Source organism: Gracilinanus agilis, chromosome 4, assembly GCF_016433145.1.
Source record: "Gracilinanus agilis isolate LMUSP501 chromosome 4, AgileGrace, whole genome shotgun sequence".
NCBI lineage: Eukaryota > Metazoa > Chordata > Mammalia > Didelphimorphia > Didelphidae > Gracilinanus > Gracilinanus agilis.
The window spans coordinates 479,571,870-479,595,062 of NC_058133.1; the positions used below are offsets into that span (position 1 = coordinate 479,571,870).

The window sequence follows — 23,193 nt, forward strand, 5'->3', positions numbered from 1 at the left end:
TCTAGAGCCATTTGGTCTCTTGGGGTTGATCTTAAGTGGTCAGTAATTGCCCTTCAATTTTCAGATTTTCTGCCTCTAATTGACATTCTGTAATCCAAAGGCTAAGTGCATCAGGTTTGTTGTTCATTTTCGAAGGAGCCCTGAAGATCGCCAACAGCCCAAACATGGGTTACCTCTTAGGGGCCTGGGACTTGGATAGGAAGAAAATTATGTCTTAATTTCTCTAGAATTGGTTTCTTTTGTAATCCTGTGTATTTTATTTGAAAACATTCAGAGAAGGGGTCTGTAGGCTTCACTAGACTGTTGGCTGACCATCTCTCTTACCACCCTTGTCATGCCGCTTCAGGCTCATAACACTCCGGTTTCCAAGAATCCCCAACCTAAAAGAGGCAAAAATGGGCTGGGCCAGACCCTTCTGAGAACCCCAGCTTTGAGGCTGAATAAGATGGGCAGGCGTGAGTGCTGAGCTTCTCGGGGAGTCCGGGAGGTGACGGGCTGGGAGGTGGAGAAGCGAGAGAGGGGAAGCCTACCGTAGAGACAGGCACATCCCTTCAAATGGGGGAGACCAACTTGAAAAGTCTTCCGAGAGCAATGGGCAGTCTCCCCATTAGCCACAAAGGGAGTCCCCAAGAAGGGTCAGTCAGTCATGAAGCTTCAGGAACCTGGTAACGGATGTGACTCCGATTTTCTGTGGGAGAGAAGCGCTGCTTCGTCTTCCAGGGACTTGCTGGCGGCATGGTGGGAATGTGGCATGGTATGAAGGGTGCTGTGTTTGTGGAGTCAGAAGACCTGGGTTCAAATCCTTGCTCTGACACAACAGGCAAGCCATCTCACCCCGAGCCTGTTTTCTCATCTTAAAATGGGAATGATACTTCCATTATCTCCGGTGTGTTTGACTGACTCCATTTAGGGTTTTCTTGGCAAAGATGCTGGAATGGTGTGCCACTTCCTCCAGCTTATTTGGCAGATGAGGAAACCAAGGCAAACAGGGTTGTGACCTGTCCAAAGTGACACAGCTAAAAACAGACCGAATTGGAACTGGGGGAGAGGCTCTAACAGAGTGGTTGGTTATCTTCTGTTTCTGCCTCTAAATGGCAGCGACCACTCCAGAGTGCTCCCTTCTCTCTCTGAACCCAGGCAAAGCCAGCCACCTTGGGACTTCCATAAACCAAAGCTCTCCCAGGCAGCTGGGCATCGCCCCAAAGCGCCTGGCTCCACGAGGCCAGTGTTCTCCGCTCCTGAACTATGCGGCTGCCCTTTTCTCCCTTGGGAACACCCCAAGGAAGAAGTGGGAGGAAGCTGCCTGGTGCTGGGCCCAAGAGGCCCGTTTTTCTTGGGAGGAGAACAGTGAAAGCAGGGGGCAGCTTTCACCACAGACAGCCTCTGGCTCTTGGAGAATTTCATGATTCAGGCTGGTGCTTGGGAAGATGGAGCTGGAAGATGGAGCCAAGCTCTTGCCATGGGCAGGTCACGAATGGGGCAGACAGATGGCCCCCAGTAAGATGGGAGGGTTGGATCTAGAGGACCTTTAAGTTTTTCTTTAAACTCTCACCTTGTCTTAGAAACACTACAGTGTGCTTCTAAGGTAGAAGAGCAGTAGGGGTTGAGCAGTGGGGATTAAGTGACTTGCCCAGGGTAACACAGCTGGGAAGTGTCTGAGGCCATGTTTGAACTCGGAACCTCTCATCTCTAGGCCTGGCTCTATCCACTGAACCACCCAGCTGCCCAGCACCTCCCTGTTGTTTCCCAGTTCGGCGAGTTGTGATCTGTCATTTTCTGGGGCATGGAATGATTGGACCAGCTTCATGGCAACATCTTACCTGTCTGAGGCAGAAACAAAGCATGTCAGGATTTCCCTTCAGGGAAGGCAAGTGCTTGAACCCTCCATCCTAGCCGGTTGTCACTGCCTTGGGACAAAGGGGGAGGCCCCATCCCCGGTCCTGAGCTGGCCTGCCAGGGCCTCCCGCTGAGCCTGAGGAGGGCAGGCCACACAGAGCACTTGGAAACCCTCTAATGGGGACCTCTAAAAAGGAGGCAGGAGTTTCCCAGCCCTGAAAAACGGGGACAGGTTGGCCCTCTTTGGCTTCAACAGAGTATTGTTTAGTGCTTGTCCTTTGGGCTTCCCCAGGGCCACTGATCTACTACTAGGTGGAGACACTCCAGAAGATCGGCTGTGGAGTGGTGTATCTTATTAAGATGCTATTTTATACTCATTTTTACACCTGAGGAACTGAGGCCTGATGACCTTCCTGATCAGAGGCCCAGGAGCGGCCTCTGGGTAGTGAGGGGTGAAGTGATTGGTCCCAGGGCCCGGGAGCCTGTCAGCTAGCATTTAGCACCCGCTCTGGGATACTGAGAGAAGGAAATAGTTCCATTCAAGGAGCTTCCCTTCTGTGTCAGGGACTGGACTTGAACTCAGGGCTCCCAAACGGACTCTAACCAATGCACCACACTACCTTCTCCCTCTCCCTGACCATCAGGAAATACCTCCCCCGCGCCTGCTGTCTGACCTGCTTCTCTTGCTGGTCCCCCAGCAGAAGGTCTCCCTCCTCCCCCAAAGGCCAAAAGCCTCAGCGTGGGCTGCACATTTCCTCCCAGCTCTGTCTAGGTTGACCGTGGAAGGGCTGGTGTTTGCCTAGAGAAGGCCCTGAACCTCACGAGGTGGGTCTGAGTTTCTGCCACGCAACCTCCCAGAGGGTATGGCCCTGCCTAGGACTGGGCGTCTCTCCCCCCTCCCCCCAGGGCTCCAGGATCCTGGGTGGGGGTTGCTGTTTCCCCTCAAATGGAAAGTTTTCTGGAAACTGGTCGGGAGAAGCTCCGGGCGCTTCTCACGGGAGCCCGGACGAGCAGGATGCCGGCAGCTGCGTGCTAAAGAACACCACTGAGCGCCTTTCGGGAGTTTATTCTGCTAATCTTTAAAACTGGAGGCCCTGCCCAAGGGCCCCCGGGCTCCCCCCTCAGCTCAGCCCTCCTGACGTGGTCTGTAACACCTTTTAGAAGCGCTCAGCGGGGATCGTGAGGGAGAAAAGGCACCGGTTCTGCCATGGCCTCCCCCCTTCCTCCTTGACCTGCCCCAGAGTGCCAGGCCGGAGGCGGGCAGAAGGCCGCAGCGGCTCCCCAGGCTTTCTGGCCCAAACAAGAAGAGGCCCAGTCGGTCAGGCCCCGGCCCCGGCCCCCCCCGCAGTCGGGAGGTGGGCTTCAGCGGTGCCTCCCTCCACTCGCAGCACCTCGAGTCCTGGTCCCGGGGCCCGTCCCGTCCCTTTAGCACGGCGCCACCAGCCTCCTCTTGCGGATACACGCCCAGATCCATTCGGGGGAGACCCGCAGGGCCTCGGGGTTCTCGCCGCCACCACCCATCACGTGTGTAGCGGAGGCCGCGTCAAACTCCTGGACCAGATCCCCGTCAAACGCCACGAAGTAGCGGCGGAGCCTGCCGAAGTCCTGCGTGGAGGGCGGCAGGTAGAGCCTCACGCCCGTGAAGATGTCCAGCAGCGTCTGCAAGCACAACAGCGCAGGCGGCGAGAAAAGCGTTAATGAGGACGCGGGGGCGGGGCTCGCACTAGCCACGCCCTGAGCTACTCTTGGCAGGCTCCAGACACCGCAGCAGAGAAGGGGCAGGAAGAGAGCAGGCGCCCCGCTGCTGTGGGGCCCCCGAGGGCTAGCGGGGGTCTTGGGTGGGAGAGGGCCACCGGGAGTCCTAGGGTGGCCAAGGGCTGCGGGCGGGGGCCGGGCAGCCGCGTCCTGCCCCCGGGCGCCCCCCGACCTCCCGCACCCACAGCCAAGCAGACACAGGCCTCTACCCGGCTGCAGTTTAGCCGCTTTAATGCAAATCACAAATGGTGAAAAAGCTGCTGGGCTGCTCCCTGGCCTCTGGGCCGCTCTACCTCCTGCCTGCATGCACATCTCTCCTGCTCTGCTCTCCAACCCGTCTCCTCTGCAAGGCAACGAGAGTATCCTGAGTTCTGGGGTGGACCCGGCCCCCTGCACACGCCTTTGGAGAAGGCCTCAGGGGGTGACTGCCAAGAAGGGGGAGCACCAAGACTGCGCCCCGTGGAGTCCCTGGGCCTTTGGCACCCCTCCCCGCCCAGCCCTGGCCATCACCTTTTGGCTGGAGTCTTCCTCCGGGGCCTTCCTTTTCTGGCCCTGCTTCTCGCTCGCTTTCCCAGGGGAAGGTCTCCCAGATGGTTTGCAGCCTGCAGGAGAGGAAAGGCTCACCCTCAGGCCAGATGGGCAGGAAAGGGATCTTGCCCCGAGGCTCTGCCCCCTTTTTAGGAGCCCTACAGACCTCAGAATTGTGTGAAATTGTGTGAAAATGGCCAAGGAAACCAGCTCTCCCGAAGCACATCAAAACCCCTGCACTAACGGACCTGAGAAGACCCAGGAGAATTGGGTCAGGAGCCTGAAGAGGCTGCCTCTGGGCTGCGGAAGGTGGGGAAGGGTCGGAGGCTCATAGGCTAGAAGAGGCTCAGCCTCCCCAAACCCTTGACTGAGTCAGAAACTTCTAGGAATCTAAATCCAGCTGTTGTCCCTGCTTTCTCCCTCTTGGCTGTCTCAGAGTTCCCGCTTCCTGGCTGTGCTGCCCTGGGCAAGGTGCTGGAATAGCATGTACAGTGGAGGTCATTATTATCATTACTCAGCCCTTGGGCATCCCGGCCATCTCCTGCCCCTTTCCCCCTTTCCTCAGCAGCCACCTTACCTGCAGGGCCAGGGGAGACATTCCTCTTGGTTTCTGCCTTTCTGGCCTGGGCAGGGGCATCACTGGGAGAAGCTCTGGAGGCTCTTTGAGGGGTGGAAGATGCTGAGGTGCCCTCATTCTCTCCACTGCTGCCACTAGTCACAGAACTACCCTCATCTGTAGCCACCACCATGAAGTCTGCCTTTTCCTTAGAAAGATGGTATAGCTCCTGTGGAGACAAGACACCCCCGAAGCTGCTGAGGAAGGTGGGATGGGACAGCGACTCACCCCCTGCCATCAGGCCCCGCCTCTATGTGCCCCTACAAAAGGAGAGGCCGCCAGCCAGGGGTGGGGGTCGCTACAAAGGCCAGGCACACTCTGACCAGCGATGCCTCTTCTGTGGGGTAGCACCTAGCAGAGAAGGACGCTGTGGCACGTTGGGGAGAAAGAGGACCGCTCCAGAAGCCAAAAGCTGGGCTTCCATCCTGTCCATGGCTTCCCAGGCTGGGCCTCAGCTGCCTCAGCTACAGAGCGCGGACTATGCCAGGCGACTTCTCAGCCACTCCAACCCAACAAATACAAGAACGAGGAGCCCCTTCCCGCACTCCAACAAGGATGGCTTTGGCCCCATCCACGGCTGGAAAGCTCAGGCCCTCCGCATTAGGTGGCTTTTCCCAACACCCCGAATCCTCCCATGTTCCCTGTGACCCACTGTACCAGTGTGGCTCTGGGCACCAAGGAGAGCGAGCTGCGTCCCCTCCAAACACCCGAGCGGCTGTTCCGCTCCAGCCCGCACTCCGAGGCCTCTTTTTAATGCCTCCTTTGGTTCTTCACAGGCCATTATCCTGTAGGTCCCTTCCAGCTTGGAGACTCTCTTACAAGTATCCTGAACTTAAATCTTAAAGAAAGCTGGAGCTTCCTGATAAAGGCACCAAAAAGAATCCCTGAGGGACTCAAAGAACAAGGGCTGGCTCCTGCGCCTTTGCTCTTACTCAGAGGGATAGAGGCGGCAATTCCTACCCCTCTCACCTTGGATGAAACAAAGGAAAGAGGCTGGAAATGGGCCCGGCAGGGGGGACGGGGCACAAGGCAGCCCAAGTACCTTAAGCTGTGGGAGGTTGGTGGCTGATTTCCAATCTTTATCATCACGAATTCGAGTACAGCGGGGGAAACGGATTGAGATGCCATCAGCTGTATGGGCCTCAGCTTTGGAGAATTCAGCTCCTGTGATCTCCCAAACAGGAGCTTTCTGCAAAGAGTTAGGGAATTAGTGGGAGAAGAAATCACCTTCTAAGGTGGGCCAGTGAGGGGGACAGGAAGGGCGGGCAGCTGGCACCTTTGGATCCGGAACGATGAAGTCAGGGTAGTAGTTCTTATTGATTTTCAGCCAGCTGGGAATCTTACTGGGGTCCTAGGAAGAAGAAAGATGCCAATTACCAGGGGCTCATCCTCTTGTGGTTTACCATTTTACCTGAGAATGAATTCAAGGGAGGAGATAGTGGAGCAAATGGAGCTGATTGATCCATGGGCCAGGGTCAACACAGGAAGGCTCAGAATTCAGTTCAAGGTGTTTAACCCACAAGGTGAGACTCCCATCTCCCTCCCCTGCTTGGACCTCTCCCAGGCTGGGAAGGTACCCTCTCATAAAATAGTATCAGATAGCAGAAGTTAATGACATTTGAGCTGATGGAGCCTCTCCTATTGGTTAGACAACAGTTTCCCCACCAGAAGGGGGGACTGAGTAAGAGGCAGCTGGGTGGCTCAGTGGATTGAGAGCCAGGCCTAGAGATGGGAGGTCCTAGGTTCAAATCTGGCCTCAGACACTTCCCAGCTGTGTGACCCTGGGCAAGTCACTTGACCCCCATTGCCTACACTTACCACTCTTCTGCCTTGGAGCCAACACACAGTATTGATTCTAAAATGGAAGGTGAGGGTTTAAAAAAAAAAGGGGGAGACCAAGTAGTGACCTCTTTGGCCCTTTTAGTTGCTTTAACCATTTCTTCCCAGAAGGCCAGTCGGTGGCTTGGTCTAATGCAACTTCTTTTCCCATCACTATTCAACTCTACCTTGCTGATCTTCACCATATCCAGCTCATTCTGCAGGCGGGCAAGTGTGGCATCATCATGGCCTCCAGAACACTTGGTGACCGTGCACCACTTCTTGCTGCTAGGGTCGTAGCAGCCCATTAGGAAGATAGACATCATGCCACCTACAGGAGAGAGGAGGGGTGGGAACAGAGAGGGGCAGCTCTGAGAGACTGAGAGAAAGCCTTTTAACCGAAGACATCTAATCAAGTAGTTCAGATTACTATTTGAGGCCTTAAATGCAAATCTGCTGGCTCCCTGTCCCCCCCACCCCCCATCCTTTTTGAGTTAAGAAATGAGGCAGAGTGTTGACTCTGAAAAGTAAAGGCAATAAATTAATTTTTTTACCCTATCACTTTAAATTTTATTTATTTTTTTAATCTCCACATTATTCATTCTGGTAAGTAAAGAATCCCATATACCCAACTACCCCCACCCCCCAATATAAACCCAAATAAACAAATGAAAAAATCATAGATTTGATCTGCATTTCTACTCCACCAGTTCCTTCTCTGGAGGTGGATACATTCTTTTTCATAAGTCCCTCAGAATTGTTCTGGATCACTGTATCGATGAGAGTAGCCAAGTCTATCACATGTTTGATCATCCCACAATACTGCTATTGCTGTTACTGTGTAGACTGTTCTCCAGGTTCTGCTTAGATCACTCTGCATCAGGATATCTGAATTTCTTAGGGAAGGATTACTAGGTAGACACAAGGAACTCTCCTTACCTGGTCTTTCCTTCTAATGAGCCTGCAGCTCTCAGAGTTCTCCAGGCAAGGGGTAGTTCTGATTATGATAAGACTGGGATGGGCCCAGGTAGAGTGTCAAACATCAGGGTCCAGCAGGTTGCAACAAGGGACTCTGGCGGTCCAGGAAACAGCCTTCAATTCATCTAGCTTCCCTCACCCAAAGGGCCTTGTGTGTGCCCTGGGCTCCTTCGTGTGAATGCTCAGACTGACCTTTATTTCCTTGTCCATAGAAGGCTCCAAGGACCACCAGATCTGCTGTGTCTGCCATGGCTCCCTCATTCAGGTAATCCTTCTTCACTTTCAGCCAATGCCGCTTCCCTGGCTCATAGGTTCCCTGAGAAGACCAGGGAATGCAAAGTGCTCAATTCACAGTTGTCTGGGGTCCACATACCAGACCAAAGACAGTTTCATGGGATGCCACGATGGGCCTGTATTACACATAGAAAAGTTGCCCCCAGGGACAAATTCTATCTGCAGTTCTGCGTCATTTCAGTTGTGCTGTACAGTGAACAAAATGTATGGGCATATATTCCTATCTAATCCTTTAACGATCCTGCGAAGCATTACCTCCATTTTACAGATAGGTAACCGAGTCTCAGAAAGCTTAAGAGACTTATTCTCAGCCATGAAACTAAGAATCTGTTTCCTAGAAGTTTGCTTCCATCTGCCACCAACACGACTGCCATCTCAAAGGGGATGGAAGTGGGGGCCATGGGCAGATGAAGGAACCAGAAATTTAATTTCTCTGATAGAAAGCAGCATCTTACCTTCACATCTTTTAGCACCAGTCCTTCTAGCCCTTCCCGGATGACACGGTTGATCATATTGGCTAAATGTGAAGCTTTCTGGGGGACAGAATTAGAATATTCACATTGCATCAGTTTGAGGGCAGAAAATCCCATCTCCCCCAAAGCTCTCCTATCTTTCTGGTAGCTAAACTATCTAGTTACTTATAGGGAGTTTGGAGGTCACAGTTTATGCCTTTGGGCATTTCCCTTCTTAAATAAAAAATATAAGCCAACGGATCAGAAATCAAAATAGAATAGAGTATCTGGTTCAGAAGGAAACAATACTCAGAAATAATGCCCCTGTCCCCAGAATCCTTCCTTCCTCATAACAGACTGTACACAGGCCAGTCAGAAGGAGCTGTCATGTTGTCAATCAGATCAAATATATTAAGTGTCAACTTCATCCTGTGGGAGGCACTACTAAGGAAGTGCTGCAACTCACTGTGACGTGCTTCATTTCAGAGAAGAGGATCCGATTGGGGATCTGGACCATGTTATCATGGAGAAACTTCCGTCGTTCACACAATGGTCTGTAGGGGCAGAAGACAAGGGGTCAAGCTGGCCCTCAGAAGAGTCATGAGCTTGGAGCCTGCACTGAGTAGGACCCAATGGAAGAAAGGGGCGGCTAAATTCAAGATGACATGTTAGTCTGAGGGTGGGCTCACAGGGGAACAGCCCCATTCTCCAATTGCCTTGATATAAACTGCAGAGGCTTTTCTGACAGATGATACTCATGGCCAAGGAACTCCAAACTACTCAGTTATAAAGTCTGAGATCATATGTCCTTTTTGTCCCCAGAAGCCAGAGGAGGTCTGGCCTCTTTCCTGGTCAGGCTTTAAACAAGGAGTCTGGCAGAAATTTGTAAATGATCCTGATGTTTATTCCTCACCCCAGGTCAGATGGCTCCATAGGTAGGACAGGGGACAAACAGCATTTTGTTTAAAAGCCTGTGATCTGAAAGGCATTTGGTGAGCCTAAAAAAAATAGTCTCCTCTCTCTTTTATTGTAGCTATGGTTTTCCCAGGACTATACAAAAGAGGATGAGATGAATTGGGTCCAAGGATAAAGGAAACTGATGGAGAAGGGGGTAGGGGTTAATATCTGTGCTGATATTATCATGATAGCATGATCTCTGCTTCTTTCTGAAGGAAAAGTTACAATCCCTGTTCCTCCCTCACAACAATGATTTAGGGAGTGTTCTAAAATTTCATTGTTTAGACGAAGGAAACACTTCAGTAACTGCTTAAGGTAATGGTACACTGAGACTTGAACTAAGTTCCTCAAATCCAACATGCTTTCCACTACATCTTGTTGCTTAAAACTACTTCCTATACATGCACGTGTCCCATGAATTCCTAAATCAAAGATCATCCTGTCTGTGGTCAGCTCAGCTCCCTGGAAATCCTTAATACCACTTATCTGACAAACTGCCCATCTCAAGTCCTGAATGATGTGATCATCAAAACCCCCTGACATTCTACTGTGTTTACTTCTCTGTGGCAGAAGAATCAAACTGAAAAACCAGTGGAGCTGGGTTTGGTTTTTCTGAAAGCCAAGTTTCACCACACATCAAGGAGGGAAAACCTGGCTTTCCTTCAAGCTTAGTAAGCTTGGCTATGGGGCAGTTTCTCAACTGAACACTTTGAATACATGCCTCTCTTTAGGATTCCAAATTCCCCCCATGATTTATGGGTTCTAAAAGTCCAATCTTTCTCCACTGGCTTCCAAACTAAAGCTGGAGCCCTGGATTTAAGGATTCCTGCCAAAAATCCCCACCTGTCCATCAGGCTGACATCATTGAAGTAGATGCAGTCAAACACAAATAAGCAAACGTTGGCATCCTGGAAAGCAGCTTTCTGAAAGGGAATTCAACATGATATGAGACTGGCAGGCTCTATACCCAGTTAGGCCATTAGAGAACATATGTGCTTAACACCTGGTGGGCCAGTGGGCTGTTTCAAGGTACCCAAAAGGGAAGCCCCTGGAAAACATTGGTTTGTGCTTTGGAATGTCACAGCTATAAGGCCATGGAGCTGATCCCAGCACACATCTCCCATTGGGTTCATGTTGAAAAAATCATTATCTTACTCCCAACATTTACTTCTTTTTTTTTCAGAGAAAAGCTAAGAGAGAGGTCACTACTGAGGAATAACTTCAGAGCCATTTTACTAGCTAAAAAGAAACCCCACTCAAAACAAATATACTTTACCCTCAATTTTAAACCAATAGAGTATGCTTGTGCAAGTATACACACACACTCACGTATAGAGTCTGGCAATTCTCCCACATTGTACCTTATGCACACCCAGAGTCCCAAAGGGCAGAGGTTTGCCTGTTTTGGTGTCAATCAGAAGAACCTCAGCATCTAGGATCATGCTCTGGCCACCTGGGAAAGCCTGGGGGATGTAGTCCTTAAAATGGGCCACCTGGAGGCAAAAAGATAGCTTAGTTTGGTGGGCTGCAGGGATAGGATGAGCTGGCCCACAGGAATGAATGATTTATGGGAAGAAATAATTTTCATGAAAGGGAAGATAAGAAGAGTAACAAATAGAAGCCAATGTTTGTTTATACTTTATCTACTTGACTCAACCATTTAAAATGTCAGATTTTGGACTTTTATCTGCACTCAGTATTGCAATGTCCAATTCTTGAACTGGTGGTCTATGTTTGGTCTCCAAATGAAAGTCATAAGCATCATTAAACACAGGAAAAGGAAGGGCCAAACAGAGAGGGAAGATACTGAGGCATTGGGCCTGTATATTTGTATAATCAGGGAAGAAAAACGAATTATGCGAGTATGGAATAAAGGCCGAGTGTGGTCAGATGGGGTAAAACAGAAGTCAGGTGGCCTCAGTACAAGCATGGCTATCCCTGTGGCAGGTGCATGTGGGCTCAGGACAGAGCACTCCTGGGCTTCCACCTTCCCCCCCTGAAGCAGTGCACAGCTATCAAGAACGCCACAGCTGGAGATGGCCAGCAGTGCTGTCCCACACTAGCTACAAGGACTATGCCCAGAAAAAGCCCTGGATGCCCAGGCCCTCTAGGAACCCCCTGCCCTGAACTGATGAAATAGCTAACAGAAAGGTGAATACCCACTCTATTACACTATGACTTCATCCCATAAAAACAATGCAGCAGCAGCTCAGGTATGAATAAACACTGAGGGGGAAGCCAAAAGAAAAGCTTTCATCTGGAGGCACGAGCTCATCCATCTCCATTTTGAATACCAGACCAACAGTGGAGAGTTCTGCATTTGTTTCATTTGGGCCACACTGAACAATTTTATCTAAACTAACAATGCCTGCCAGAAAGAGCCCTTGCTTCCCTCTAGTGCTCCTGGAACCAACTGTCTGACTGCTATGCATCAAAGCTCTGGCCCTAAGTACTAACTGTGCTCTCCTGTAGTGGAGGCTCCCTGACCAGGCTAAGGGAAAGGGCTTTGGAGAGACTGAGGGCACTTACTTTGTGAGGCAGGACTGGCTTGAGGCTGCGGCTAAAGTAGCTGAACTGGTCCCCGTTCTTGTGCACCTGTACCCGCTCACCATCATACTTGATCTCAGAGAACATCCCATTGGGACACTTCTTCATTGCATACTCAATGGATTTGCAGGCTTCAGCCTGGTGGGAAGGAAGGAGGTGATGTGGTCAGGAACAGACAGGCCCACAGAAGGGCCCCAGGAGCCTCTACACTGGTCTTCATTCTATCTCAGTCTGTGGATTCCCCCACTAAGGATAGGGTGAGGATGGCCTAGAGAGGTAAGGGTGGGAGAGCAATGGCTTACAAGATAAACTCTTATTACCTGGTATGGTCATGGAAAAAGGAGATGAATGGCTTAATCTAATATTTCAAAAGATGGATGATTCCTCTCTATATGGCCACTTCTGGTCATTTTTGACTGAGATTATAAGCCTTCTATTCTCCGGTGTATTTGCTGTGGCAAAAAAAAAAAAATCTACACACCCTAGTGACTAACCCATCAGGTAAGGTGTCACTGGGCCGAGGGAGGCGAGTCCTTCAGATGACAGACACCGCCTCTCCAGATTGGCAGGACCTCCAATGTCAAGGGTGTGCATGCCTGGTGTGGCCTCCACCAAAGCAGGGTCACCTTTACACCACAAGGAGGCACTGGAGTCTGACTTTAATGTATTAAGTCTGCACTAGAGTTATATTTCCTTTTTACATCTAAAGGACGACTTTTCAAGGAACTATGCAACACAAGGTATATTTACCTGAAGTCATACTGCATGTCATAATCTTGAATAGACCAGAAAGAACTTTAAAAAAAAGTACTTTCAAAATCCAGCAGGGCTTCAGGGTCACTTAAAAACATCAATTTACCACACGGCACATGCATACTAGTTAAGGGCTCTGGTTCACAGATTGCCACCAGATAACAAGAAGCCACCCTCTAGAAGCCTTAGTGTAAGGGAAAGTACATGGTAAGGAACTGGGCTCTCTGGGTGACCCATGGCAGGTCATAACTTTTGTATGTCTAAAATAAGGCGGGGTCAGACCAGCTGATATCTGGGGTGACTCTCCCCTTTCTCCCCAAACAGGCCTCTAGTTCCATGAACCCATCACTTAGTCACATGCCTAACTGAGCTACCACTTGGTTCCTCAACTGGCAGAAAGCTGAATGGATGCCTGAAATTCTTGAAGGGAAATCATGGATGCCATAGCATCAGAACTGGGAAGATCTCAGACTCTAGCCCTATGATCCAAATGTGATAAGCCTCATAGCCCACACTTCTGTTTCCGTGTTAAAGCAGGAGATAGGACCTGGCTCAAAGGACCACCACATGAAAAGCCCCCCTGGTCTCCGAGGTCTGGTATTCCTTTCCTTCTCCATCTTAAATTCATGTTCCCTGCCCTAAACATAAGGTCATATGCCATGGTGGCGGTGGGGGGAAGGGGGAGGGAGGGGGCATCCAATGGAGGAAAAGAGAAAAACAAAATAACTCAAAATGACGTCTTTTTAACTATCAGGAAAATCTGACAGTGCTCACTGCCAAGTATAGTGCTGGAGAGTCTTTCATGGCATCTGCTTGGGGCTCTGCTAAATCGGTAAAGACTTTTAGTAGTGAATTCATGTGATGGGAAAACTAAGAGACCAGAAAGATAAATCTCATTTCCCATGAAATAAGCAGATGCTGGAAATAATCTCTGTGGAACCAAGATCTGAAAGCAGAGGAAACCTTGAATATTCTGATATTGGGGGCACAAATCTGTCTCTCACTTCTAAGAACTTGAAGCAGAGCAGAAAATCTGGTGCTACAAATGGTTGATCCCCATCTTTGACCTGGGTACCTGGAGAGGTGCTTGAGAGCATCACAGGGGATTGGGCCTGGAAGGGACCTCATCGAATATAGTCCAAGCCTTCATTTCACAAAGGAGAAATGGGAAGCCAACAAAGAATAGGGATTTGCCCGTGGTCACACATGTAATCAGTGTAGGGCAAATAGGAAAGACATTCTCGTCCCACCTTTGCTGTCTTTTCCAGTCTCCATGCACATTAAGGACTTGGACCTGTAAACTGCTCCAAGTGTCCTGGAGACAAAATGATGGGGCACAAGCAGGGTCTGGGAAGAAGAGAGGCCAGAAGGGCCAGAGAACTTTCTTTACCAGCATGGGCTGCACAGGGGTCATAAGAGATGCCTGGACACTGAGTGTCCGCTTCATGCCTGGCACCTTCTCAGATTCTTGCTGGTTTTCCAGGACACGTTCTACCACGTCCTGGAGGTTCCTTGAGGCCTTGAAAGCTTCATAAGCATTAGGATCCAGGGCATCCAGCCTGCTCAAAGAGGAGGAGACAAAGACCCCAAAGCAGTTACTCCCAGGAATGAAAGCTGGCATCCTGGAACAACAGGACTACTCAAGTGACTGTAGACTCTCTCTGGTAATAGGGTCTACACTACTACAGAGAGGGCCTGTAGTTCACCCCAGAATGCACCAGAGAAGGGAAAATGTGACTTGTCTGAGGGGCTGTCAGCAGTAGCCCAAACCTACTCCAACTAGCAGCCTACTGGGCAGACAAAGGGTCTGATACTTACACATGCTTAGCCCCCGAATTCATCTTGAGATCATGCTTGATGAGCCTGATGATACACTTGAGGTCATTGGCAGTACACCTAAGGGGGAAGGAGAAAGTTTACTTCTCCTCTGAAGTGTCAAGCTTTGAAAAGCTTAAGTGTCAAGGGACATTAGCTCTTCAGCACTGGTCCATCCCTTGGTTGGCTGGCTATCTACATTGGGGCTGGTTCCTCACCTGGAGGCAATGTCCTGTAGCACATTTTGCTGGTCATCCTCTTTTGTGACTTTGGACAACTGAAGAAGAAACTCATCTACTTCTTGTATGGTGAGGAGGCTCTTGGCTGCTGGGGGAAAGGACCTGCTCTGCTCGAAGAACACGCGCACAGTCTCTGACACATCTCCCTGTCTCCAGAAACCAAAACACCCCAGCACAATTCACTGACACTGCCAAGAAATGGCAGAAATTTTCAGCTATCACCCCAAAATTTTCAAGTAAAAAGTGTCTCCTCTTCAGGACAAGTTACCCTGCCCCCCAAATAAGGCACAATAACTTTCTCTCCATCTATTCCCTCCCTGGATACTGACCTGCTCTAAGTCCCTGATCATGTCGTCCTGACTGCAATTAAAAATCCGACTGAAAAGCTTCACAATCTGTTTGTCATTCAGGTTGTAAACACTTTTAATGACACCTGGCAGGAGTAGCTTCACTGTTAGGTACACATCACCATGGAAACCATCTGGAAATGGGGGGGGAAAGGAATTCCTCATGAGAAATGGAAATTACTTCAAAATGGACAAAGAAAAGAGGAAGATCCAAGGGTTAGGGCATAAATCTAGGAAGATGGAAGATTCTATGAAAGACTGGGTATCATTTGCTTTGGGGTTTTGAGCAAGTCATATCTCAGTACTTCTGGTTTTTTCAGCCACCACCAAAAAGGGAGATGATTTTCTAGCTCTCAAGAGCAGAGGAAAGATGGCAAAGTGAACTCTTCAGATTGAAGGCAGGGTAGCTAAGCAAGCGGTGACCATTCATCTTAAAATGGGTCAAGTCTCATACCACCGCCTGATCCTTTCTGCAGGAAGTCATGGATGATCTGGGTCTTCACATTGTAGCTGGGTTTGTCAGCCACCATGGCACACAGTTTCCGAAACTCCCGCAACAAGCAGTCTTTGTGCTTTGGGTCACACTTTCTAGCTGACAGAGTGGGCTTGGGGGTGAGGTATGAGACAGGTCCCTTAGAGGTGCCTGGTTTAGCTGTTGGGGAAATATAAAGAAAGGAAAGTATTAAGAAAAGATTACTGCCTTCCCTTCACCAAGGCTGACCCAGAGTATCCAGGCTAATTAATAAATTGAAACATTAAATTCTTTTTATATGCCAGGTACTCAAGAGATATAAACCATTAAATATGACATTTTCCCTTCCCTCAAGAAGCTTACCATCTACTAAGGGATATAAAACATAGATAGCTCAAACTGTAAAATCAGACCGAAGGGCTTTGTGAGAGGTTTAAAAAGAAAAAAGTGTCACAAGAGATCTCATTTCTGATGGGAGAAGAGATTAGAGGAAGCTTCATGGAATGGAGGAGTACACTGGAAGAGTCTTTTTAAAAGTAAGATTTCAGTAAGCAGAAGGGAATGTAGAAATAAGCAGTAGGGAGAAGGTAGAAGAAACAGCCTTCTAGTTAAAGGTAATGCCGGTGGGAAAGAATAAGAGAGGGACAAGTGGCATGGAGTGATGTGAAGCAAGGCTAGAGGGAGGGTGGCATTGGCATTAAATTACAGGGAACTTTGAATATCAAGGTCTTTTGTTGACAGTTATTCGGGAGAGAGAGAAGGTTTTTGAGCAATGGAGTAGGCATCTTGAATAGTCTGGTTTGTAGTGGAATAAAGGATGGATTGGAATGAGGAAAGAGAACAGGTAGGAAGGTTGTCCCCACAGTTGGCCTGGGAAGCCAATATTTTCAGAATCTCTCTTCCTTCAAGACAAAGCTCAAATATGGCCTTCACATGAAACCTTTCCAGTCCCACCAACAGCTAGTACCTCCCCTGAAACTACCTAGTAGTAGTGCTTTCTATTTCTTTATAATTATCGTAAGTATACTTATCTATGTCCTTCTAGTCTCTCCTGGAGAATTGTTAGCTCCCAGTGAGAAGGGATTATTTCATTCTTTGTATTTGAATCTCCAGTGCCTAAGGGCATGTAGGAGGCAATTAATAAAATACTTGTCAGGATTTAAGGCTTCTCACTCTCTCTTTTTTAAGGCTTCTCCTTTAAAGTACTGTACTACGTAAATAACTAAAGACAACTGCAATTAACTATAGAATGGACAATATTGAGAGACTATTCTAGGGAAGAGAAAGATGAGTGAAAGCCCAGTCAATCAAGAGACAAGCATTTGTTACATGCCTATTATGTGCTAGGAACTAGGAATGCAAAGGAAGACAGTCCTAGCCTTCAAGGAGCTTCTATTCTAGGGTAGATAAGTAGGTACAGAAGCTACGGATGCTTCTTAAGTAGGACAAGATTAGACCTAAACTTTAGGAATGTTTATTAAGTGATTGTGTGGAGGACATATTTGAAAAGGAAAAGATATGGAAGTGTAGAGATCAATGAGGAGACTGTAATGGGTGAGAAGAGATAATGGTGGGGATGGTAAGAGATGAGGTAAGCAGACAGGTACAAGACATGATGAGGAGGTGGAATCAACAAGACTTAGCAATTCAATTTAAATGGCATGAAGGAAATTGAAGAGAAAGTAAAGAGAAAATTAAGACTGAAAAGATGGGAAACTTTACTTGGTGAAAGATGACACCAACTAATAAAAATAGGTCATGAAGTAATTTAGGGTAAAACGGAGCATGTAAAGTGCTCCATTTACTTTAAAGACAGACACTCCCACAATCTCAAAGCTGACCTCTAGAGAGCAAAGATACTAGACGAAAAGGTGACTGGTATACATCCTATACCACCTTAATGGAGCCTCCTTACAGAAGAACTAAGGTCCAACTTTATGCTATTGGAATTCAGAACAGAAGAGTCAGACCAATCTGAGAAATCCCCCAATTTCCATCCCTCCCTATCCTTTCAAAATGGATAAATACAAGATGGTCAATAAACAAGATTTCCTGCCAGATCCTTGAAGAATTTCCAAATCAAATTAAGAGTTTTCCTTTTCCCCTTCTCACTTCAATTGCAAAGCAAATTTAATTTTGTGTGCTGGTAATAATATATCATTAGCAAATCTGCTGCTGATGCAAGCTATCCTCTTGTCTAATTTTTTACAAATTTTTGATCCATCCTTATCTGCAATCCACAGGCCTACTATTCCAAAGAGCATCCCTGTAGGGGCCAGGGGAATTTGAGGAATAAATTTTGAGGTCAAAGCTCAGCTAGGTTTCAGCATAAATGAGACCTCCTAAGTATAAAAAATAAGTTTCTCTCATCCTATTTCCTGGTATGACTGATCTTCATCAGCACTACTCTCTCTTCTCTGAAAGTCTATCATGGCCCACCCTTCAAAGAATCCCAGCAAAAATCCCATTATAAAGCTAGCTTTTGTTTAAAACATGCTGATTCTTGATGTTGTAATGGTGCTCCACTGATATCATCATAAGGAAGTACTAGGGTCACAGAATTAAGATCTAGAAGACATTTTAGAAATCATACAGGCTAGCTGTCTTATTTGACAGATGAGGAGGCTCAGTGAGGCCTCATGGGTTAGACAAAGACACTGAGATAGTAAAAGCAGAGTGAGGGTTTGAATGGAGGTCTTCTGATTCCAATTATAGATTCTTTTCACTACTCCACATATCCTTTCCCTCGACCCTATAACATACTTTAACTCATATGAATTTCTATGATTATATGCTGTTTACAGTGGAAGTAAGAAAAGAAATTCATTTTTTTTGTCTTGCCAACAATTAATAACTATCTTTCAACTCTTATTTTGTCTCGACTATTCAAGTTTTTATTATTATTTATTATTTTATTATTGGGGCAGCTGAGTGGCTCAGTGGATTGAGAGCCAGGCCTAGAGACTGGAGGTCCTAGGTTCAAGTCCGGCCTCGGACACTTCCAGCTGTGTGACCTTGGGCAAGTCACTTGACCCCTACTGCCCACCCTTACCACTCCTGGGCCAAGGACTGTCCCTAGCCCGGATGAAAAAAGGAGGAGGGTTGGGCGTGGGGCTAGCAACCCCACCCTGTAAAAATTACATCTGCTAAAGAAACTGCAACCTAAAGTAGGGGCAGCTGGGCTAGCTCAGTGGATTGAGAGCCAGGCCTAGAGACGAAAGGTCCTAGGTTCAAGTCCGGGCTCAGACACTTCCCTGAGTGACTGTGTGTCCCATTGCCTACTGGTTGTGGCCCTATGCTCCTAGAATGGAGTCCCAGGATAAAAAAAAAAAAAAAAAAAAATTCAAGTTTTTACAAAAAGCCTGATAGCCTAGCAGAACCAGATTTCAAACTGTAGCAGTAATCATCAAAACCAATTGGTACTGGGCAGCTGGGTAGCTCAGTGGAGTGAGAGTTGGGCCTAGAGACAAGAGGTCCTAGGTTCAAACCCGGCCTCAGCCACTTCCCAGCTGTGTGACCCTGGGCAAGTCACTTGACCCCCATTGCCCACCCTTGCCAGTCTTCCACCTATGAGACAATACACCGAAGTACAAGGGTTAAAAAAAAAAAAGAAAAGAAAAGAAAAAAAAACCAATTGGTACTGGCTAAGGAATAGAGTCATTAGGTACATATAGTAAATGACAATAGTAATCTAGTATTTGATGAACCCAAAGATCCTAGCTTTGGGGGCAAGAACCCCACTTATTAGACAAAAATTGCTGGGAAAAGTGGAAAGCAGTCTGGCAGAGCTGAGGCAAAGACCAATACCTCACACTGTATTTACTAAGATAAGGTCAAAATGGGTACATTATTTAGACATATCATAAGCATGTTAGGGAAGCATGGAAAAATTATACCTGTCAGATCTGTGGATAAGAGAAGAGTTCATGACCAAACAAGAGATAAAGAGGATGATGAAAAGTAAAATGGATAATTTTGATTTCATGTATTTAAAAAGTTTTTGCAAAAACAAAACCAATGCAGCCAAGTTTAGAAGGAAAGCAGGAAGCTGGGGGAAAATTTACAGCAAGCTTCTGTGACAAAGGCTTTATTGCTCATATGTAGGGACCTGAACCAAATTTATAAGAATTTAGTAACTCCCATTCCCCAAATGATAAATTGTCAAAGGATATGAACAGGGTGTTTTCAAAAGAAGAAATCAAAACTATTTATAATCATATTTAAAATGTTCTAAATAACTATTGATTAGAGAAATGCAAATTAAAGTGACCTCACACTTCAGAGTTTGGCTAATTTGACAGAAAAGGAAAATGACAAATGCTTAGAAGGGATGTGGAAAAACTAATGTACTGCTGATAGGATTGTGAACTGGTTCAACCAGTCTGGAGCATAATTTGGAACTATGCCTAAAGCATTATAAAACTACATATCCTTTGACTCAGCAATAATGCAAAAAGGTTTGGATCTCAAAGAGTTCAGAAGAAAAGGAAAAGGATCCATATGTACAAATATATTCATAGCAACTCTTTTTGTGGTGGCAAAGAACTGGAAATCGAAGAGATGCCAATCAATTGGGGAGTGGCTGAACAAGGGGTAGCATATGAGTTTAATGGGGTACTATTGTGCTATAAGAAATGATGAGGAGGATCACTTAAGAAAAACTTGAAAAGACTTATTTGAATTGAAGCAAAGAAAAATGAGCAAAATCTAGAACACTGTATATGGTAACAGCAATATTGTAAAGATGATAAACTGTGGAAGACTTAGTTACTCTGTTCAAGACAGTGATTCAAGACAATTCCTAAGCTATCCACCTTCTAAAGAGCAAGAATTGATGAACTCTAAGAGCTGACTTTTTAAAATTTAATTTATTTTTCTTGCTTTTTGGGAGGGTTGCTAAGCTAATATGGAAATATATTTTACATGATTTCACAAGTACAGATGATATATTGCTTGCCTTCTTGATGGTCAGGGAAGAGGCTGGAGGAAGAGAATCTGGAACTCAAAAAAATTTTTTTAAAGAATATAAAAAACAAATAAATAAAAAGAAAATAATTTTAGAAAACCAACAAGAAACAAAAATCCATCAGATTAAAAATAAGTAAAAGTAGGAAAAGAGACAGGATGGTGTAGCATAGTCAGCTATTTTCAGGTTCTGGAGGTGAGGAACATGATTTTTAGTACTGCATTCATCAGAACAAAACCACAGTACAATAAAATAATTTTGAAGTCATGTGCAGGCTACACTAAAGGAATTTAACAACTTATGTCTGAAGTTTTCAACAGGTTACAAATTCGTAGGCCAAAGGACTGAAAGATTATCACTACTAGGTCCTTCTTCCATGCTACAGTGGAAATGCCAAAAGCTTCTTGTTGCCTATGAGGCTGGATATCAGCAGTAGCCTACCTCTGCTGGAGAGAAGGGGCCAAGCTACTACAGTATGGAGCACAGAGCACATCTGTCTTCCAAGACCCAAACTCCAGATAACAGCATGAAATAGGAAGAAAATAACCAGCCTGAAATATGGCCCCAAGGCCACACTGTTTTACCTGTGAAACCAGAGAATTTCCGGGGATTGGTGTTAGTGACTGAGGAGGATCCTTTGTGTGGAGAAATCACCTGGCCAGTGGCTGTCAGCTTGGCCTGAACTGTGGCTCTCTTTGTTGGTGTGCTTGCTGCCTTTGAGGAGAGTGCTACAGGGCACAAACAGGAAAGCCATTAGGGGAAGGGACAGGTACACTCTGAGGGGGATCACCAATAGGTCAAGTTGATACAGAAACCTGATATTCAAATTCCAAAGCCAACTGCTACCACCTCCCAGAACTTCTCCCATTCTTTAGGAAATCCCTATGCAGATAGAAATTCAGTTGGCAGCTGGGCTGTTGTTCCTCTATCAGCAACTAGGACTCCCAGCATCCCTTACTCTAAGAGTGATTTTAAGACTGCAAGCAATAAGAATGGTTCCTTAAGAATCCCTGACAAAGAATACCTCCACATTTTACACTAGTTTGGAGGCAGAGAGAGGGATGACAGTCTAGAGGCCACAGAGTGAGAGTCACTCTCTCCCTCCTGGTACATTTCATAGAGGTGGGGAGTTTTAGATGAGATAACTCTCTCCACCACTGCATATCAGGGACTCTCAAGGCAATTTCTAATCTGAGAGTTGCCTGAGGCAACAAGAGGTTAAATGACTTGTCCAATTGCAGTGAGGCTTCAGGGACAGGACTACAACCCAGAGTTTCAGAACTTCAAGGCCACTTGCTAGACACTCTGCTATATTACCTCTCTAAGCTAAAATTGCAGAAAGAGCTGGAGAATTTTCAGCAGCTGAATACACTAACTTAAGTCACAAGGAAAGGTATAGAGCTTCCAGTTATATTCTATACTTACCCTTATGTGGAAGAGGGTTTTCTGTCTATCCTGGAAGGCTTGTTCCTTCTAAGACACAATGGAAGGCTTGGTGACCACTCTACTGTAAGCTGTTACAGCAGCCACTTCCCCCAAAGTGTCCTTAGTTAAAAAACGAAGCCCTCATCATGGGGTAGGACTCATTCCCATTCAGTACTGCCAGAAAGGGGTACTTCCCCATATCTCACCTGCAATGTGCTCACTGATCTGATCCTTCTCTGCATCCTGGAGCTCTTCCCAGCCCTCAAGTTCAGTCAGGTCTTCAATTTTCTTGGTGGTAGCCCGGGCCCGTTCCAGCTTCTCAAACATGCACTTGATATGGTACCATTCCTTCATATCACCCCCAGATTCTGAGAAGGGGTTGGGCACCACTTTGCCTATTCGGCACATACCCTTCACAATCTTCTCCTTGCATTTCTTGCAGCCAGCTGTGCCACGCTTGGCGTAGTCCACACAATACCGTTGTTCAGCCATCTCAGAAGCACCTGTGCAGAACCCCACATGTGACACTGGCAGGAAGGTAAAGCGAGCAGTAGATGGTCTTGGGCTGTTCCCCCTGAACCAGAGAGAAGGCCTTTTCTTCACAAGGAGACAGGAGCCATGAAAGTGACCTGCTCCTGACACATTGAAGAGCCAGTTACTTAGCTGCCAATGGAATGGCTCTTGGAGCAAATGTGATACTTTCCTTTGGCCAAGAACTCTGCAAGCTTGCTGGAAGAGGATAGCCAAAGCCAAAGGCATCCAGCTATAAAAGATAGGCAGAAAAAGGGGAGAAATGAAAATTTTGACTGCAGTCCTTAGGTCTATAAACTAAGCTGAATAATTAAGCATTTTTCATAAGGTAATCCACTTCCACTCAAACAGTATTGAATGAAGTTTAAGGAAATCACCTCATTGGGCTTACCAGATCCACTACAAATTGGGAAGGCAACTCCTCTCCAACTGATTTTCTATCTCTCTGCCCATAGTGGCTGTTTCTAAAGTCTTCTCTCCTTGAGTCCCCAAGCTACCCTTTTAGCTCGGGACTCCAACTTTTGTTCTTTACTGAAAAGAAAAAAGAGGCCATTGTCTATGAGTTTTCTCTTCTCCCAGTATCTCATCATAACCCCATGAATATCATTTCCTAATATCTCCTTTACTCCAATCTCTGATGAGAAGGTGACCCTTGTCACCAAGGCCAACCCTTTCTTGTCTGATAATTGCCCTCAATCATTTCCTCCCTCTAATTTTCAATTTCTCCCTATTGGCTAGTTCTTTTCCTGATACTCCCATTTTAAAGAAACTTTCACCAGCCTCTACCACCCCTTCTACTTATCTTTTATCTTTCCTCCTTTTATCAGTTAATCTAGGAAAAGCAGTCTGCTATCAGTGTCCCTC

At 47.0% G+C, this 23,193-nt stretch overlaps 1 protein-coding gene across 1 annotated transcript; it reads right to left on the reverse strand.

The window, feature by feature from the left end:
• Positions 1-2,886: 2,886 nt before the first annotated feature.
• LIG3 (DNA ligase 3) lies at positions 2,887-22,745 on the reverse strand. Its single transcript, XM_044676207.1, has 20 exons — positions 22,721-22,745; positions 22,005-22,561; positions 20,958-21,101; positions 15,390-15,587; positions 14,918-15,069; positions 14,568-14,734; positions 14,353-14,430; positions 13,925-14,093; positions 11,764-11,919; positions 10,596-10,727; positions 10,078-10,157; positions 8,744-8,831; positions 8,281-8,358; positions 7,724-7,847; positions 6,742-6,884; positions 6,012-6,086; positions 5,778-5,924; positions 4,697-4,904; positions 4,102-4,193; positions 2,887-3,495 (listed from the first exon to the last, which is right to left on the reverse strand). The coding sequence occupies exons 2-20, from the start codon at positions 22,555-22,557 to the stop codon at positions 3,262-3,264; spliced, it is 3,018 nt and encodes a 1,005-aa protein (XP_044532142.1). The 5' UTR covers positions 22,558-22,561; positions 22,721-22,745; the 3' UTR covers positions 2,887-3,261.
• Positions 22,746-23,193: the final 448 nt, after the last annotated feature.